The sequence below is a fragment of the Diceros bicornis genome, chromosome 8, assembly GCF_020826845.1.
Source record: "Diceros bicornis minor isolate mBicDic1 chromosome 8, mDicBic1.mat.cur, whole genome shotgun sequence".
Lineage (NCBI taxonomy): Eukaryota > Metazoa > Chordata > Mammalia > Perissodactyla > Rhinocerotidae > Diceros > Diceros bicornis.
The window spans coordinates 6097311-6118261 of NC_080747.1; the positions used below are offsets into that span (position 1 = coordinate 6097311).

At 45.3% G+C, this 20951-nt stretch overlaps 1 protein-coding gene across 1 annotated transcript in view; it reads left to right on the top strand.

Moving 5' to 3' along the window:
- The window catches only part of EVC2 (EvC ciliary complex subunit 2), a 138440-nt gene that overhangs the window by 59128 nt on the left and 58361 nt on the right, over window positions 1-20951 (top strand). The window contains exons 10-12 of the mRNA XM_058546710.1: window positions 7693-8017; window positions 15405-15644; window positions 17902-18077. Coding sequence (XP_058402693.1) covers window positions 7693-8017; window positions 15405-15644; window positions 17902-18077 — 741 coding nt within the window. The remainder of the gene's footprint in view (window positions 1-7692; window positions 8018-15404; window positions 15645-17901; window positions 18078-20951) is intronic.

A 20951-nucleotide genomic window follows, 5' to 3' on the forward strand; every position in this document is an offset into this window, starting at 1 on the left:
CAGGAATTTTAGGAAGGTGGATTTTAGCTGGTTGTGAAGAAGACCCTTCTAACCTTCTGAGCTCTCCCGTAATGGAAAAGCCTGCGTGGAGAAATGGTGAGCTCCCCATCACCCTGCATGTGCAAGGCAAAGCCTTAGGGACTCGCTGGCAGGGAAGATATTGAGGAAATCTGAGTATTGGTTGGAAAGATGACTTAGCTGACATCTAAGGTGTATCTCATTTCTAAAGCTGTCTTTAAATGCTCCATCCTATAGTTTCTTTCGTATGACCCTCATCTAATCTTTAGGTAGAGCAAAATCTGTCTTCCCAAATAAGAATTTCAAAGGTAATTTATCTATCTATTTATCTATAATCCATCTGTCCACCCATCCATCTATCCACCCACCCACTCATCCATCCATCCACCCATGCATCCATCCATCCATCCAACTATCCATCCACTCATCCACCCACCCATCCATCCATCCATCCATCTACCTATGCATCCATCTATCTATATGTTTATGTTTCCTTTGCGTCTTCTTTTCTTTGCCATAAAGAATGATATCAAGGAAGACTGTGGCAGACATAACAACAGCAACAACAATGTGCAGTAACATTTTCTGGCATCTGTTTTGTGCCAGGCACTGGCTGAGAGCTTTGTGCATGTTAGTGTGAGGCAGTAGGACAGAGTGTACAGCAAGGACTCTGGAGCCACGTGTCATGACTTCAGATCCAAGCCCTCCACTTAATAGCTATGCAACTTTTAACAAGGTAGTTTATTTTTCTGTGCCTCAGTTTCTTCTCCAGTACAAAAGGGGTTAATCCCTACCTTTAAAATGTTGTTGTGAGGATTAAATGGCTTGATATATATAAAGTTATTAAAACAAAGCCTGGACATAAGAGGCAGTGTTATTAATCCTCTCAATGACTTTCATCTGACATGAGTGAGTGATCATATTCTCATTAACCAACAGAGACACCAGGCTCAGAGACATTAAATATCTCACCTGAGTCACCTAGTTCGTACGGGGTGAAGCTGAGATGGGAAACTAAGTTGGTGTGCCTCCAAGCCCAAGCTTCCAAACAAATGAAATACTGCTTTCTGGGAAAGGTCATTGGTGCACCTAAAAGGGAGTTGGTAAGACAGTTAAGGGAGAATTTCAAGTGGGGAGAGGAACTCACTTCTCTTTTTCATCTGTTCCAGAGCTGACTGTCCTGTTGGGCTCTGGCCAGGAGTGGGGTGGGGAGTGGGCAGTGATATGGCAACCCCAGGAGAGAAGGAGTTCATGAGCATCGGTCTGCACTGACTCCCTTCAAGCCATAGCTGGAGGCCAGGAGGGGGGCCCAATCCGTTTTCTAAACAAAGAGGTCTTTAAGAGGAAAAATGTCAAAGAGGAAAGATGCAAACTTCTGACCCCTTGTACTTACAATCTATTTGAGTTTATACCAAACTAAAAATGTATGGTTTATCATAACTTCTATTGATGTTTCACTCACATACGGTGACTATTTTTGCTCTGATTTAACCTCCCATTACAATTTGGACAGTGAAGATACTCAGGAGGTATTTTCCCCCTAAAAATTTCCCTCGTCCAGGCCCTCAAATTGACAGTCTATAAACATGATTTATGGTCCCGACATGGAATCTCACTGCAGTATTATCTGTCCGTGGAAATTGGCTCCTAGGAGGAAAATTTCAGTTTCACTCATACTGAATTGGTTTTTGTGGGTCTGTTATGCTTACACCAGCTAACTTGAAGACACCAGGTTTATATTGTAAAAAATGGCCACGGCCATTTCGTTTTCCTTCTGAATTTGTTATCCTCCATATTAATGAGTCCTCTTTCACATTCAGGAGAACGTTTACTGCCTTATGTATCAAATTCTATCCTAATTTTGTTCTGACACCTTGCTTGCCATTTGGTGAGAACTTGATTAATTTTTATATGAAATAAATAAGGAAAAGACGTGAATGTCATTCTCTCTCTCTTTTTTATCATCAGTAGCTAATCAAAGTAGTAATCAGTTCTGGGATAATTTAAGCTGTGCAGTTTCTTTTAGGAAGATGTTATCGTTGGCAAGCCTATTAGTAATTTTAATGGCTTACGTTTATTAAGTGCATCCTATGTGCTGGACATTGTTCTAAACTTCTGTGTGAACCTACACATTTACAAGAAAGTTATTGCTCGTGCAGCTTGTATGTGCAGCAGAACTGGCCGAGCTAATACATTCATTTTCAAAGAGCAGTGACAAGATGACATTTTTGCAACCTGAAAAAATGAATGTTGCCTAGGAAAGCAGTGTTTGAATCTGCTAACTTTGCCAACTTCTTGAAGTCATAAAGAAGTTTAAGAATCCCAGTCGAGCAAGTGTAACTCAAAATGTCTCTGTCTCATGGGGGCATTAGGGACTTTTCTGGGGGGTGGAAAAATATGTGTATTTCATTGTTGTCTAAATAATTAAAAATGCCATAGGCGGTGATGATAGTTTCACCAGGGTGTCAATCCTCATGTAAACAATGCATTCCTAATATTTACTTTGTTCTTCTGTGGCCATTGGGGAAATTAACACATGAGAGTTAGCTTCGTTAACTGCGTGGTATTTTAATTGGTTCTAAGGGACATTTTTCTTTCTTTTGTGGCTTTGGAACACCCTGACAGTTTTTATTGTTGCCACTGCTGACAGTTTATCCATGGTGATTAACATGAACACTGTTAAGACAGAAAGTGCCTATGAGATTGTGTTTCCGGGCAGTCAGAAAGGGAGAGCCGTGGGCGCTGACTCCATCCTGAAGCCAGACTCCTGGGAGAGAGAATAGCAAAGAATAAGGAAACTATGATTATTAGAACCAACAAAATGCCAGACTCTACGCCATGCATTTTATATTTCTTATCTCTTTTAACCCTGACCAACAACCTGTGAGGGTGATCCCCATTATGCTGTGGGGAGACCAAGTACTTTACCCCTTAGCTAGTAAGGGGCTTGACAGCAGAGACCTACAGAGATGTCCTCTTATTCATTTCAGACCCAGTAAGGCACCTGCAATTGACTCACACAGGCACATTTTCTTGTGTGAGTTAATAAATGAATTAATGAGTGAATGATGGATGGAGTGGTCGGGTAAGGTGTGTGAGTTTCCTATCCAGCTATAACAAATTACCACAAACTTCGTGGCTTAAAACAACAGAAATGTATTATCTTATAGTTCTGGAGGTCCAAGTCCAACATGGGCCTCGCTAGGAAAAATCAAGATGTCGGCTCTAGGGGAGAATCCCTTTCCTGGCCTTTTCCCGCTGCTTGAGGCTGCCCACAGTCCCCAGCTCGGGGCCCCTCCCTCCGTCTTCAAAGCTGACCATCCCATCACTCCCACCCCTGCTTCCTTCCTCTCATCTCCCTGTGATTCCCACTGCTCTTCTGCCTCCCTCTTTCACTTTTAAAGACCCTTGTTCTTAATCTCTCGAAGTAAGCTTAACTGATTAGCAGCCTTAATTCCATCTGCAACTTTATTTCTCCTTTGCCGCGTAACCTAACATATGCTCGGGTTTGGGGATTAGTGCATGGACATTGTTGGGGGCGGCATTATTTTGCCTACCACAAAAAGCTTCATTAAAGGTGTGAAATCTATTTTGTCTGTCTCAGTAGAGAAGTAATTTTTTTCTGAGCCCGTGGAACATTGTCTGTTTGGTTCATGGGGTATTTAACCATGCACACTCTGCCTAGAGGCGTTTCTTGTATTTCTTTCCTGCTTTGTCACCTGCAAAACACTCTCTGCACATGCTCAGTAAGTACTTGTTGAGACAATGAAAGAATGAAATGCGTGAGCTGTTGTTTAAAACCAGACTAATTTGGTTGAGTCTAAAGGACACAGGAAGCATTTTGATCCAAGATGGTCAAATTTGAGCATTAAGAAGAATAATGGAGGAGCTGGCCCGGTGGCGCATGGGGTTGAGCGTGCGTGCTCCGTTGTGGCGGCCCGGGGTTCGCCGGTTCGGATCCCGGGCGCGCACCAACGCACCGCTTGTCAAGCCATGCTGTGGCGGCGTCCCATATAAAGTGGAGGAAGTTGGGCATGGATGTTAGCCCAGGGCCAGTCTCCTTCAGCAAAAAGAGGAGGATTGGCAGATGTTAGCTCAGGGCCGATCTTCCTTACCAAAAAAAAAAAAAAAGAAGAAGAAGAATGGCTGCCGTTGATTGAAACCCACCAACTGTATAAAGAGCTGCAATTTCATAGGAATGCTCTGCAATTTCATAGGAATGCTCTGCAGAGGTGGGGGTCTTCCGAGGATCAGCTAAATATTTGGACTCGTAAGACTCCCTAAGGCCACCCTTGACCCCATCTATGCAAAAGGCTGGAGGGTGGGAACCCAGTTCCTGAGGACAAGGCGTTAGGCATTCTTCTGTGGGTATCCTTGCCTCAGGTCACGTTGCAACTTACACAGCTGTCCGGAAGATATTTTCTCCCCAAGTGACGCAGCACTGGTGCAAGGAGATGCCGTCAACGTCAGGCAGGTGTGGGAGCCTTCCTGGCTTAAAAGCGTCACAGTCCACAGGTACCACTATCTCCTGTAACAAATCACAGGCATAGCCTCCAGGGTTCCCACAGGGACATGCACAGTTCCAAGAACCACCTCACTCAGGGAGATTCAAAGGATGGCTTCCCTGTTGGGTATTTGTGGTTCATTTACAGGTCCTCCCATCCAGGTGTAATTAACCAACCAGGTGTCATTTTTACCATAAGCTATGTTGCCTAGTAACATAGTTGACAGTCTTCCTCTTATAAGGTTTCCAGGTAAAAGTTAACCACAGCTCAGGTTCTCAGGGAGTTGTAAAAAATTTTATTAACCTTTTGCCCTCATAGTAAAACAAAACAAACAAATAAACAGATCCAAATTCATTTGTCATTGTCGGAGGTTGCTATGACACCAACTCTTTAATTAGCAAAGAATCAAACATTTATCCTATGTGCTTTATCTCAGAGTAACTGAATTGTTGAGCGCACCTTCTTTTTGAAGAATCCTAGCTTGAAAAATCCAGAAAAAGTGACAGAATTGGAAAATGTGCGTTTTTCAACATCTAGTGAAATCATGGATCTAGGTAACAATTCCTAATGGATGCTAAAACCATTAGGTGAAAGATTGATAGGAAATTTTATAATGCAGGGATCATGTTGGCACCACTTGAACCTGTTGCATCATCTTAGCATTGACCCAAAGTATGATCCCATAGGAAGCACACGGTGCCACTTACGAGGCCTTTTGGAAAACAAATTGAATCTAATCAAGACCTTAGATGTAACTAGTAGTTTACAAAAAATACGGGGATAGAGGAAAAAAGACACCCCTTGGAAGCAATCAGCCAAATCCAGACATTCTGCAGGATGAATGACTTGGTTTCACCAACAAATCAATGGCATGGAAGAAAAAATAGGAGGGCAAAATGTTATAGAATAAAGTGGACTTAATCGACGTTGTGGGGTATTGTTTGGTTCTTGAATTAAACTTTCAAATGTAGAGTCATTTTGGGACTCTTGAGGTAGTTTGAATAATGACTGATATTAACTATTGGAATCATTGTTAACATTTGAAATATGATAGGATAATATGTTATTTAATATGATAATGACATCAAGGTTAGGTAAAACTGACATAGATTTGCACATTTATACACATATATAGATATACATACGCACATGAGTGTGTGTGTATATATATTTATATATATCCTTGGCAGTTAACAATGCATACTGAGGAATTTATGGGTAAAATAAAAAAATCTGAGATTTGCTTTAAAATGCTCAAACATTGAAAGGAGTAGATAAAACAAGGTTGGTAAATATTGACAGTTTTTGAGGTTGGATAATGATTACATTGGGAGTCATACTATTCTGTCTACTTTTCAATGCTTAAAAATTTACTTAATAAAGTTTTCTTAAGACCCTTATATTTTTGCAATCAGGAGACATTTTTCTCCTATAAAATTATCAAAGATTTTTAAACATTGTAGGGGGCTGGGTGAAATAAGGATCCAACTGCGTCGCTGGAGGAACTTTTCTGGACAGCGATTCGGTTTGGCAGGATGTTCTAGGGGCTAAACGTGTTGCTAACATTTGACCCGTGATTCCCGTTGTGGGAACTGGACTTAGGAATCATTTTGAATATCAAAAACTCTTTACAAAGACTTTGGGGTTCTTTTAGATTTTGAATTTTCAAGTAACCCAGAGGTGCAACACTAGAAAAATGATTAATTGGACAACATGGATGGACATTGAGGGTATTATGCAAAGTGAAATAAGTCAGAGGGAGAAGGTCAAATACCATATGATTTCCTCCATTAAGTAGTAGATAACAACAACAATAAACAAACACATAAGGACAGAGATTGGATTGGTGGTTACCAGAGGGGAAGGGGGGAGGGAGGAGGGCGAAAGGGATAATTCGGCACATGTGTGTGGTGATGGGTTGTAATTAGTATTTGGGTGGTGAACATGATGTAATCTATGCAGAAATAGAAGTATAATGATGTACACCTGAAATTTATACGATGTTATAAACCAATGTTACTGCAATAAACAAAAAATTAAAAAAAAAAAGAAAAATGATTAATTGAATCATGATGCATGGCATGAAGAAATATTTTGCAGCCATCATAAGGGAAACTTTTATAGTTTTTAAACACCGCTGGAAGATGCCTGTTACAATGTAAACTGAACAAAAAGGACCAAATTGTACTTGGGTGGAAAAAAATATGCGTAGAGAAAAAAACTGGAAGCAAATACAACAAAATGTCTTCATTGGTTCTGATTAAGTGATGCACCTACAGTGAATGAAGTCTTTTTCTGTCTTTATTTTCTAGATTTTCTATCATGAACATAAATTAATTTTTTCCTATGCACCTTTTTATAGCTTTATAGAGGTATAATTAACATACCATAAAACTCACCCATAGTAAGAGTACCTTCTGATGTGTTACCGCAAGTGCATATAGTTGTGCCACAACCGTGGCAATCAAGTTGTAGAGTCTGTGACCCTGTGAAGTATCTCATGTGTATTTCTCAAATAGACTTTATTTTTAGAGCAGTTTTAGAGTTACAGAAAAATTGAGAAGATGGTACAGAGTTCCCACATACCCTGTACCCATTTTCCCCTATTATTAACATCTTACCTTACACGGTACATTTGTTACAATTAACGAAGCAGTATTGATACATCATCATTAATTAAAGTCCATACTTTATTCTGATTTCCCTAGTTTTATCTAATGTCCTTTTTCTGTTCCAGGATCCTATCCAGGGTACCACATTACATTTAATTTTCATGTCCATAAATTAATTTTTAATTGGAAAAAAAGTAAAATTAACTTTATTTTAAAATCTTCCAAATATATTAACTATATTATCATTTTTCCCTTGGTCTCCTTGTTGTTGTTGACTTGTTGCTTGTTGACAAAGACCGTGTCTTATATTAGTTATATTCCTTGTAATTTCCTGCCTGGTACCCTGAAAATTTACTGAATAAGAACCTGCTAATTTAGTCATTGGCCTTCAGTATTGGCTGGAGCAGAAGGGAGGGAGAAAAGGAAGAGAAGGAGGGAAAAGGAAAAAAGAAAGGCCTTACCTACAAATAATTTAAAACCTCTTAGCTTTGAGAGAACTTTGGATTCTGTTGTGATTTTATGTAATGGATAAACCTCTCAACCTTTGTGTTCCCCAGGTTGGAGATTGCAACCCTGAACCGGGCAGACTCAGACCTGGAGGCTTGTCGAACCCAAATCAGCAAAGATATCTTTGCTCTTCTGCTGAAAAATCTGACCAGCAGTGGCCACCTCTCCCCTCAAGCAGAAAGGAGGATGGGTGCTGTTTTCAAGAAGCAGTTTCTGTTGCTGGAAAAGGAAATACAAGAGGAGTATGATCGGAAGATGGTGGCATTGACGGCTGAGTGTGACCTGGAAACAAGAAAGAAGACAGAGAACCAGTACCAGAGGGAGACGGCGGCAATGGAGGAAGCAGAAGAGTTGCTGAAACGTGTTAGTGAGAGGGTAAGGCGGCCTTGAAAGGAAGGCTCCCACTTGCCTCTTGCCTTCCTCTTGAAGATTTATCACTTATGCATCCATCCAACCGCCCATCTTCCCAGCCGTTCATCCGCCCACTCGTCTGTCTATCCACCCACCACCCTTACATCTCTCCATCTACACATCCCTTCATCTACTCATCCATCGGTTTATCCACCCACCACACATTCACCCATCCATTCACCCATCCACCTATCCCTCCATCCACCCACAAATCTTGCATCCACCTGTCTATCTACACATCCATTTGTCCATCCATCCATCCCTCCCTTCCTCCCTCCCTCCCTCCCTCCATCCATCCATCCATCCATCCAGAATTCTTTAGAAAGCATTTATTGATTACTTACTGTCTCTCAGGCACTGAGAAGGTTCAGAGAAAAATGAGACACGGCTTTTGCATCCAAAAACGTCATAGTCTAAAGAAGGCTTCTCACATATAAAAATATGTGACATCCTTGAGCTAGGCTATAATAGAGAGATGTTCCTGGGGCCCTGGGAGGTCATGGGGAGAGTCGAAAGCCCTCATCCCCAGAGAGCATGGCTCAGGGAGGTCGTGGGGTCAGTGTGCACGTGTGTCCCTCTGGACTGCACTTCACTGGATCACACTTCTCTCCAGCACAGGCTCCGGAGTCAGACACAGCTGGACTCACATTCTAGTACATTCCATCTCTGCTCCTGGAGGCCTTAGTGAGCCTAAGTCTGTGAAACAAGACTCAGGGCATTCACCACTCGGGGAGGCTGGGAGAAGTGAAGCAGGAAATGCAGCCCCGGGCGTGGGTGCAGAAGGCTGTCCGTGCAGTGCTCGCTTCTGAGAGCTCTGACCCCTCAGCCTTCCCCGGACAGGCCTCTGTGGTCAGAGATCAACACTCCTTTCTCTACGAGATGTGCCAGTTGCTGTCTTGAAAGGAGTCGTGGCAGAGTTTTTTCCTGAGCAGACCAAATGAAGCCTGATTTCTCTCTTCCCCTGTGAAAGAGATTCTTGTTCAGTCTGTGTGACTTGAGCCCATGTATCCTGTTCTGAAAATCTACCATCCTAGGGAGTTCTAACACCTTCTTAGGAACAAGCTTCTGAACTCTTGACTTCCATTCCCCAGACTGCTGGCTGTCCACAGAATTCCCCCAGCAGTGGATAAATAGCTCTTGGGTTGACAGCTCACAGCGCTCAGGTGGTCATCTGTGGTCAGGCTGGGAGCTGAGCAGTAAAGGAAAGAGGTGAGATTCACAGTCTCACCCCCACCTGTTCCCTCCCACCTGGGGGTTCCCTTTGTCTTAACACGCGTCTTGTCTTAGGGTGTGCCTTGTTTTTTCTTTGGCTCGTATAGGAGTTTCCTGTGGCTGCTGTAACAAATTACCACAGACTTGGTGGCTTAAAACAACAGAAATTTATTGCTTCATAATTCTGGAGACCAGAAATCCAAAATCAAGGTGTCAGCCAGGCATGCCCCCTTGAAGTCTCTAGGGAAGGGTCCTTCCTTGTCTCTTCCAGCCTGTGGTGGCTCCAGGCGTTCCTTGGCTTGTGGCCACATCACTCCGGTCTTGACCTCCGTCTTTACATGGCCATCTTCTCTCCTGTGACCCTGTCATCTCTTCTGTCTCTCATAAGGACACTTGTCATTGGATTTAGAGTCCACCCAGCAATCCAGGATGATCTCATAAGATCACTAACTTAATTCCATCTGCAGAGATCTTTATTCCAAATAAGGTCACAGTCACAGGTTCTGGGGTTAGGGTGTGGATGTATCTTTTGTGGAGGCCACCGTTCGGCCCACCACAGTGCCCCTGGCTGACCCTGCTCTCTGATCTCCATCCATGGCTATCCTGGTCAACATCTTGTTTCCTTGAGCTGGGACTGAAAAAAGGTATGTTGAGTGCCCCGTTCAGTGATTCAGCCTTGTTATCTCTCTCTTTCTCTTCTTTCCTAAAGTTTTTATAATTATTTTTCTGTAAAAATAATACCTGGTCAATGAGGGAAACTTGGAAAGTACTGGACAGCAGGAGTTGGCAAACTAGGCCCAGTCTTGCCTGGCCCATGAGTTGAGAATGGTTTTTACATTTTTAAAGGATTGTAAAAAATAAAAACAAAACAAAAAATATGTGGCCTGCAGAGCCTAGAATGTTTGTCTGGTGCTTTAGAGAAAAGTTTGCCAACTCCAGCTCCAAAAATAAAAAGACAAACCTTGAGGGGGGCTGGCCTGGTGGCGCAAGCAGTTAGGTGCGCACGCTCCGCTGCAGTGGCCCGGGGTTCGCCGGTTCGGATCCCGGGCGCGCTCCGACGCCCCGCTTGGCAAGTCATGCTGTGGTGACATCCCATATAGAGTGGGGGAAGATGGGCACAGATGTTAGCCCAGGACCAGTCTTCCTCAGCAAAAGGAGGGGGATTGGCAGATGTTAGCACAGGGCCGATCTTCCTCACAAAAGAAAAAAGACAAACCTTGAAACCCCGCCCAGTCCACAGTGGTTGACCATCCATGCGGCCTGTTTGCCGAGTCCCTGCTGCTGCCCAAGGCTGGATGCAGCCATGCTAAGGTGGCCCCCACTCCTGTCCTCTTTTGCTTTATACATTTTTTAAACAAAGGAAGGTGTGTACAGTTCACATAACTGACATCCTGCTTGTTTTCACGTAGCATCCCAGTATGAACATTTTCTGCTTTTGTTAAATGCTCTCACACTTGCGTAGCCTTCACCGTGTGCCCAGCATTGTTCTAAGCACATGACCTGGACCTTCTCATCGAATCTTCACACCAACTCAGTGAGGGGGATTGACAGATCCCACTTTTACAGGTGAGGAAGCAGACATGGGGAGGGTCGCCTGCCCAGGGACACGTAGTGAGGCCAAGACTCACAGCCAGGCAGGGCGCCCCAACCACTGCACCTCACTGCCACCCTCGTGCACCGGGCGTCCTGTCCCTTTGCTGCCCTGTGCCATGTGAGCCCGTCCTGGTGGGCTGGTACCTTTCCAAGGCTTCTGCCACCGAGAGGCTGCCTGGGCAATGCAGTTTTAGTTGTTTCCTCATTAGTTACGTCAGGCTTGGGGCCGTGGAGAAGGGATGAGGGCCCTGAGGGCTCTTGCTTGCCTCCGTCCTCCTGGCGTGCAGCGGGAGGCCACCATTGCTCTGGATCCCCTAGGTCACCCTGTTCAGAGACAGGTCACTTTATTTGCACTAACCTGCTTCCAAAATTAGCATCTGAACTGCAAGACTTAGTAGTTATTCCCTTCCAGTTCCTGCACGCTACTCCGTCTCACAAAACCCCAGACCACTTGACTCTCTGGACATTTATTGCAGCCATCTTTAAATAAAATGCATGAAAATATTTTGGACATATTCAACCAAGAATCAGTTTAAAAAAAACGAAAGCAAAATGAGCAGTATCAGTTTTTCTGAATAAAGTTTAGGAATTCCAGTAATTAGGACAAAGAGGAAATCTGTTCACACTTAAACGCCTGTGTAGTCCCCTACAATTTCAAAGCATTTCTCTGCTGAGAGACCCTAGGAGAGTCGTGACAGCTGTAGCCTCTGAAGGCAGATGGCTGAGTCTCGATCCTCGCTCTGTTCTTCCGGAAGGCACATTGCTCAGTCTTTTTGGGTCTCGGTTTTCCTATCCTTAAGTTGGGGATAATGATCATGCCTGTCTTAGGGGACTGTTCACACTTACACAGTCCTGAGACCAGTGCTTGGCAGTGTCAGCCCTGTTCTCGTGTTTACTGTGACTCACCATTCAGTATAATCTTTAAAGAAGCCCGTGACATAGAACAGTCAGAGAGTGTGAGATCTTCCCACTTTGAGAGGGGAAACTGAGGCCCAGTGGGGAAGTGACTTGCCCAGCTTCTGGCAAGCAGCCACTGGCAGTTGAGGGCGTGTCCTCTGTGTGGGGGCTCCCTTCTAGAGCCTGGGGCTTCTGGCTACTTAGAGAAGCAGCAGCAGGCAGCACGTCCCGCCCCGAGCTGCCTGAGCCTCCCTCACTCCTTTGTGAGTGTCTTAGAGGGAAAGACTCCTTAAGTGCAAGAACTCTTACATTTTAACCATCTCTGATGGATTTATTTTTATAGAACGTTTTTACAATTTGCCCGTCTTGCTAGACTGAGTATGGGGGGTATAATTTAGTACAGTCATAATTTCCTGACATGATTTCACATTTTAATGTCATAAAGTCAGCATCACTAATAGCAGTTAGTTGCTCCAGAACAGCCTGGCCCAGGCCTGTGAGTCTCAAACCAGAATCGAAATGCCTGTCTCCTGATCCAGCTCCCCACCCCCTCCGCACAACCAGTTGCTTTTCTAGGCACTTGAAGCTGCAGGATAAATATGCCTCATTTCCCTGAAAAGTCCATTTTAGTGGAAAGTTCAATAGGGAGTTGGGGGTGAGTGACCGTTATTTTAATGTACCTTTAAAAATGCACATTTGTTGCCAATATTTAAAATATAAAACTTCTTATAAAAATCCAGACTTCTGGCTTCTTTAAAAAAAAACAGGAAGATGTGGCCACACTGGGTCCATATTCCTGCAGAGCCCCCTTTGATGGGCTGAGTAATGGCTGGCCCTGTAGGCAGGGCTTGCTCTCTCTACTTTGCCCCAGTCCCCACCACTCCCTAGTGCCTCCCACACCAAATCACCTCCCTCAGTTCCGTACATGACCTCCCCTGCTTGGCAGACCTGGGCAGAGGAGTGTCCCCTATTTTGGGTTTAGTCTCATCGTCTGCGCCACAGGAGGATTGGACTAGGTGAGGGGTTGAACACATTTCTGCAGGTCTCTGGACCCCTCTGGACCTCCACTGCCACTGGAGGGCAGTGTTTGTGGAAGTGGGGGGGCTCTCATCAAAATATATCTTGAGTGTTTCACTGTGACACAAACATATCATTGCATCATTTACTCTTCAGCAGAAATGTAATTCTAAACAAGGACAGATCATTTTATTTTAGGATTTGCAGGTGTATGTGTGCACATGTGCCTTTTGTCCTAGCTGTGAGAAGCCAGATGGATTTTACCCCATATTTCAACCCTATTAATTAGAATAGACTGCGGTTTGATGCTTGTTGAATTTCATGCTGTCAACAAAGAAGGTCACTTTGATGGATGAATCACCCTGACTGGGCACCAGCTACTCCCTCGGCAGCAGAACGTCCCCACGGCCCACCCCACGGTTGTGGGTGAAGTGCATTCTCTACTTCAGATAAAGTCGGCTGTGAATAACCCCTTCTCTCCAGAAGAGTGACTCGGAAAAGTCTAATCCAATCCTTTTTAGAAAATCAGCTGTTAAAAAAGACCATGTTGTTTTCTGGTGGCCGAGGCAAACCATTAACATTGGGACGGATCCTGGAGATGTGGCGAGAGGGATGCGAAGGGGAGTCCTTTGGCTTCTGGCCCTGTGGCCACTGCTCTTCACATCCCACAGTCAAGGCTGCGCTGTGGGCACCTTGAGGGCGGGGAGTGTCATGTGTTGGCTTCTGGGCTTCTGTGGGGGACCCCTAAATAAATAACACTCCTCTTTCTGGGCCGGATTCTGAGCAAATTGGAAAGTCAGTACATGGAACTGGAAAGATGGAATGAATGTGTCACCTTGGTTGGCTTTGTGAGTGATCGGAAGTGGAGGCGGGCAGCTCAGTGACTTGGGGAATTGAGGAGATAGCAACACCGTTCACCGAGCTCAGAGAGTGCGGGCAGCTGTAGAGCACTCCGATCTTGTTTAGCCAGAGGAGGTACAGCCCTTTCCCTCTGCCATCATCGCCTTCTGCCTTCCTGAGTCTCTGCTCAGCCAGCCCAGCCACCACCCCACGCGCCCCCCCTGGAGACCATGCCCTCTGGACCTTGACCGCTGAAATTGCTGTGCCCTTCGCTTCACCTTCCCCTATGTACCTTCCCCTGACTTGGCTCCACCAACACATTGCACTGTCCAGTGTCTGTGGTTTGAACTTGGAGCCTGAAGGTTTGCTTTCAGCTCCTTCCCTCCTCTCCTGAGCACTGGTGGGAACTGGGGAAGGACCCTTGGCTTCTCTGAGTTTGTGTTTGTTCACCTGTGAAGTGGAGTGTGTTTGTTTTCTGTGGCTGCGTACCATATGGCCACACATTTAGCGACTTAAAACAATACCCACTTATCATCTCAGTTTCCATGGTCAGGACCTGGGCACAGCTTAGCTGGGGTCTCTGCAGGGTCTCACAAGCTTGAGATCCAGGTCTCAGCTGGGCTGTCTTCTCCTCTGGGTCTCGGGGTCCTGGTCCCAGCTCATTCTGATTGCCAGCAGAATTCACTTTCTTGCAGTTGTAGACCCAGGCCCTCGCTCCTATCGGCTTCCCTTCTCCAGAGACAGTTCACAGCGTGCTGCTCGTTTCTTCTGGGCCAGAGGAACGTGTCTCTCTCTTCAGGAAGGGCCCAGTCCCTCTTTTCAGGACTGCCACCTCATTAAGTCAGACCCACTCAGGATAATCTCCCTTCTGATTAACTCAGAGTCCACTGATTAGGGACCTTAGTTACCCGTGAAGACCCCTTCACCTGTGCCATAATAACCTGATCACAGGATGACTGTCCCGTCGTAGTCAAAGTTTATGTCCACGCTCAAGGGGAGAGGATTTACGTGACGTCTACACCAGGGGCCAGGAGTCTTGGGGGCGGGCTTAGAATCCTGCCTCTGCACGTGGAGTTAATAACACTTCCCTCCTGGGATGTGAGTCCTTTGAGGTAACGAAAGTGAGAACGTGTCAGGAACTCAGTCAAGGTGAGTCTCCTCCCTTCCCTCACACTGGAGCACAAAAAGTGTAGGCATTCATGTGGCCATTTCTTAACTCCTCTTTGCCTTTTTTTTTTACCCAAATCATCTCAACTTGGGCCTGATTGTTGGTATTCTTTTCTTAAACTAAGTTAGGAATGAAAGGCGATGGAAATAAGCTTGAGAGCCCAACAGGACAGTCCACCGATATTTCTAGTTTACAGGCTATTACAGGCAGTTTGATATGCAAATTTCCACCCCTCTGAATTTTCCACTTTGAGATTGTTCTGGAAAACATTAAGATAACAGGGGAGGATAGGTTGCAATAGCATTTCCCAGAGCTTAGCAGCCTCATCATTGTCAGCTTGGGACATTGTGTGTGTGTGTGTGCGCGCGCACACGTGTGTGTTCCGTGTGTATGCATGTGTGTAGCTCTGTGTATATGTATGCACTGTGTGTGCATGCATGTGTATGTTCCTGTGTTATGCATGCACGTGTGTGTGCAATGTGTGTTGCTGTGTGCATGCATATGCACTGTGTGCATGCACGTGTGAATGTGTCTGCATGTGTGCACTTGCAGACTGCACGCATGTGTCTGTGCATGCCTGTGTCGGTGTAGCAGTCTCTCACGTGCTGCCTCTTCTCTCTACAGTCCGCTGTTGAGTGCAGCAGCCTCCTGAGGACGCTCCACGGCCTGGAGCAGGAGTGCTTGCGGCGGTCTCTGGCCCTGCAGCAGGAGGAAGACTTTGCCAAGGCTCACAGGCAGCTGGCGATTTTTCAGAGAAACGAACTGCACAATATCTTTTTTACCCAGATAAAAAGTGCTATTTTCAAAGGAGAACTGAAGCCAGAGGCAGCTAAAATGCTACTGCAAGATTACTCTAAAATACAGGTAATGCCTCAAATCAAGCTCACATGAGGGAAGAGTAAGTTTCCTGAACTGTTTCAGTGAATTTCTCCGCTCCCAGAGTTAAGTCCTGCCTCTTCTTGGTGCTGTGTACCAGTGAACTAACCTTCTTTTCCTTCCACCTCTTAATGTGGGGGTGAGGGGCAGGGCAGATGGTGGCTTAAAGCACAGGCCTTGGGCTCAGGCTGACCTGGATGTGAATTCCAGTTCCATGACCCATCAGCTGTGTGAATTTAAGCAAATTGCCTAACTTCTCTGAGCCTCAGTTTCCTCACCTGTAAAATGGGGGTAATAGAACACATTCACAGGGGTGTGATGAAGATTTAAAGAGCTGATTCATGGAAAGCCAGTGCTTGGTGCAATATATGTCTACCCTATATAGCAGTTAAAATAATAGAAATATATCTGTGCATATACGTGTGTGTGTGTGTGTGTGTGTATGTGTAGGGTTTACGATCTGTGTCTAGATATTCCTGGGTGAATTTGTGTGTATTTTGGCATATAAGCTTGAGTGTGAATGTTGCTGAACCAGACTGAATAAATTCCTAGATGATAGTGAAGACAGTTTATCTGAGATTGTCAACATTGCTGTGGAATTTCTTATGAGGCCGGCATGAAGCACTTTACATGCACACACACACACACACACACAGAGTGAAATCACTGGTGTGCAGTGATGTGCCAGATTTCTGTCCTGGCCCAGGCCCGGTGAGTGAGGGCCGCTATGGAGCAGGGCCATGGCAGGAGAAGACCATGTGATCACCGTGAGCCTTTCGGGATGAGAGGGCCACTCCCAGGAGGCTCCCAGAAGGGAAGAGAACAAGCCGCCTGTCCGTTTTGATCTACGTTTTTCCCACTAAAACTCCAGTGAGAGTAAATAAAGTAAGAATTCTATCATATTCCTAGTTACGTGTTCAGACCCCATGGCATCACTCAGATATTAACAGGTTTTGTTGTTTTATTCCTCATGGTGGGCAATGGCCAAGAACATTCAAGTTAGACAGAATGTGTGTTAGTGTTACTGCTAGGATCAAAGAAGTAACTACACAGGTGATAATGATACCCTGGCACAGACTTCTCTGACCAGAGCTGTTGGAGTGTTGGAGAACGCCACCTGTGCGTTTCCTTCCATGCTGGACACAGGTCAGCCGGCTCACATGGACCCAGTTCTGTGGAGAATAGGAGTATCACTGCAGTGTTCCTGTTATAGTAATTCTGCCGCCAGCACTTCATGGGGAGATGCTGGCATTCAGCCACATCTGAGGGACCGTTTGGCTTCCACTGTCGATAGTGCCAGTTCTCAGGCGTCCACAACTGGAAATGTGACAGTTTTTGTGTGGAAAAGACACTGTCTGTGGCATCAAATGTAGCTTATTGAACCAAGTGATGATCTTTTCAGTAACCATTGCATGGACAATATTTCCATAGATGGAGAAAAAAGAGCAGAGCCGATCAGTGGGATAATACCACTGAGGCTAATGTTCTAATTACTGCTGGTCTAATTACTGTGGCACCAGTTAACAGCTGGGTTTTGGAGGCAGCCTGTTATGAAGTTAAAGCACAGGCCCTGGGATTTCATTGCTGAGGTCAAGTCCCTGCTCAACCATTTACCAGCTGTGCGATGTGGACTCAGTTTCCTCATCTGTGAAACGGGAATAATAGTACTCTCTCTCTAGATTAAGTTGGTTGAGGTAAGAACCACTCTGGGCCCAGTGCCAGGCCCAGAAAAGACACCCACTATAAGCTTGGTTATTATTACTCTCTTGTGTTTGGTCAAGTTTTGTTCATTTTGTAGATTGAGAAAAACTTCTCACTGCTCTTTGTGACTGTGCTCGTCTTGTCTCCTCTGAGTGTGGGTGCTCTGGGGGTCATTTATCCCAGAACTTAACACCTGTTGTGGTGCTGTGTTTTGGGAACTCCGCATGGAGGTTTGTGACCTTGTGCATGGGTGAAGGATGAATGACTGACAGTAACATTTACATTCCGTTTCTCAGGGCAGTGAAGCTGTTCTGATAACTCTTTACCATCTGGGTCTAGAATGCACTTTTCAAAGCCCTGATTTCTTGTTAGTCTATGATATTCCTATAAGCCTTTGTGAAGGGCAGGGAGGTTTAACGTGATAATCCCAGTGCTTCTATTCCTGTGCATTTTATTCAGAAAGGAAAAGTAATATTTTACATGTCTAGAAAGAATTTTCTCTAAATTTTAATTAGCGCATTTTCTCGATTTTCTTTTTAAACAGGAGAAAGTAGAAGAGTTAATGGACTTTTTCCAGGCTAGTAAGAGATATCATCTAAGTAAAAGATTTGGCCACAGGGAGTACCTGGTCCAGAACATACAGTCATCAGACACCCGGGTGCAAGGCCTTCTGAGCACCGCGGCCGCTCAGCTGAGCCTCCTCATCCAGAAACATGAGAGGTAAACCCAAAAACCATCCCAAATGGTGCAAACGAACCGCGTCGCCCCAGCGTCCCTCAGCCAAGGACATAGACTTCTGCTCATTCATCGTATGACTGGCCACTCCTTCCTTATGACGCTCTAGTTGTAAGAATCCTTTGCATTATAGAATTTTAAAAACATACACGATAGTCAAGACAACTGTACTGTGAACCTCCCCTTTGCCTGTCATTCAACTTCAGTAGGTGCCAACTCATGGCCAATCTTGATGTAGCTATCCCTCCCCACGTTGGTTTATTGTAAAGCAAATCCTCAACGTTTCACTGAGAAATCAGTGGTGGAGGCTTTTGTTAACTGTGCAATGGGAGAGCCCACTTCTCTTTGAGCTCTAGCACACTGCTGGCTCTCGCATGCACCTTTGCAATGAGGTGTAAATATATAGATGCTGGTCTTGGATCCTGAGTGGCTTTTCTCAGCAGCCCTGGGGTACCATGCAGTCAGGTGAATGGTGGTGACGCAGGTTCTCATCAGCACAACTGTTATGGAAGCCAAACACAGGTTCTTTTACCTGCCGCACAGTAGGGCATATAAAGAAAAAACTGAAACACCAGGCTTGTGGCAAGGAAAGAGGTTTACTATTATCGAAAGGCAGCCAGACGAGGAGATGGGAGTTAGTTAGAACACAGATCCACCTCCCCAAAGGAAAAAAGGTAGGGGTTTTTATTTGAGGTGTTAGGTAGGGGAGGGGAAGCTGTGACTTTGCAGGTCGGCGCCTTCCCACCAGCCCACGTTTGGCCTTGTGAGGCTGCTTGCAGGGAGGAGAATGCCGAGATAAGAGAATCCGCGGGTGGGTGTCCTTGGTTGTCTGTCTCCGTGGTGGATGGTGGATCTGGCATCAGTTTCCCTGTAATAAAACTTCCAAGGACTCATAACTAACCAAAATGTTAGCATGAGGCCACCTGGGCTCTAACAATTTCTAACTTCTATTTGCCTTGTGAAGTTCAGGGATACAAAGGTTTAAAAAAACGATATTTATGTATGAATGTAACTTAGAGAAGCAGGGAGAGGGGATGGGTGCTTTTGGTTTTAACCCCATATATGCTGGGTTTAACGCAGGGGAACTGGTATCAGGGCCGGTATCACAACCTCTCGCCCCTCCACCGCCGTTCTTCTCAGCTAGTCTTTGAGGTGCTTAATTGTAAACAATGAAACTTATTCTTTTAATTGTAAACAATGAAATTTATTCTTTTAATTGTGAACAATGAAATTTATTCTTTTTAGGTTACGAGAAGCTCAAGAATGAATAGGGACATGACTGTAAAGTTGGCTTTCTTACCATGATCCATGGTTTTATGAATTGGCTCTACCACCTGGGTAATTTTATTAGAACTTTGCAGCTCTCTTGCTCTATTTCATGAGGATTCTGTAAGGTGCAAATTATGTGAACACTCCCTACCCAAAGATGCTAATGAATTTGTCACCGCAATTGACTTGACATTCCTGATTAATTTTCACTCAAGTGAAAGAAACAGCTCCTTGCCTTGAACTGAAGTGCCCGACAACCCATTGTACTGTTGTAGGCGGTTACCGGGGAAATGTGGTTTACCTTTGATTTTTAAATTCTGTTTTAAAAGGCTGACACACCGGTGGTGCAAGCGGTTAAGTGCGCGCGCTCTCTGCAGCGGCCCGGGGTTCGCCGGTTCGGATCCCGGGCACGCACCGACACACCACTTGGCAAGCCATGCTGTGGCAGCGTCCCATATAAAGTGGAGGAAGATGGGCACGGATGTTAGCCCAGGGCCAGTCTTCCTCAGCAAAAAGAGGAGGATTGGCAGATGTTAGCTCAGGGCTGGTCTTCCTCACCAAAAACATAAATAAATAAAAGGCTAGCACAGACTTATATTTCTAAAACATGTATCTACCATTCATTCATTCAACTATTCATTCCTTCAGGAAGCTTCCATTGTGAATCTACCCAGTGCTAAGCAGAGGGCCCAGCCCAGGGATGCAGCAGACTGGGAAGAGTCATACTAATAGCGGTGGCAACAGAGTATATCAGTCAGGGTCTCCAGAAGAACAGAGCTCATAGGATAGAGATGAGGAATGAGCTATGTAGTTATGGAGGCTGAGAAATCCCATGATCTGCTGTCTGCAGGCTGGAGACCCAGGAAAGCCGATGGTATATTTCAGTCTGAATCCTAAGGCCTGAGAACCAGGGGAGCTGATGACGTAAATCCCAGTCCGAGGGCAGGAGGAGATGGGATGAGATGTCTTAGCTCAGTAAGGAGGCAGGGAAAAAGGAGCGAATTCCTCCTCCTTCCGCCTTTTGTTCTATTCAATCCCTTAAAGGGTTGGATGATGCTCTCCCGCATTGGAGAGGGTGATCTCCTTTACTGAGGCCACCGATTCAAGTGCTAATCTCATCCGGAAACACCCTCACAGACACACCCAAAGACAATGTTTAATCTGGCACCTGCCCTGTGGCCAGTCAAATTGATGCTAGAATTAACCCTCACACAGAGTATTCCCTGCCTTTACCTTTTGGACTTTGCTTATGCCATTCCTGTCACCAGGAATTCCTAATCCACCATCTCCTCTTGGAAGAGTCTGTCTGTACCGCATGGTCCCCGTGAATGTTACCTTCTCCCGGAACTCCTGCCCAGTTCCAGCCATAACAGGTGATTTCTCTCCTGACATGGAGCTTTCTCTGCACATCTCTAAGGACGCTGACCTGACCCCTCCTGTAGTTTAGTGACATCTGAGTGTCCTTCCCCTTCTCCTCCTGCAGGGTAAAGATTCTCCTATTCAAACCAAACTACTGTGGAGATGACTGTTCAGCCACAACGCAGTCCAGCTAACGGTGAGTTTGCGGAGGCCGTTAACTAACTCTGCCCC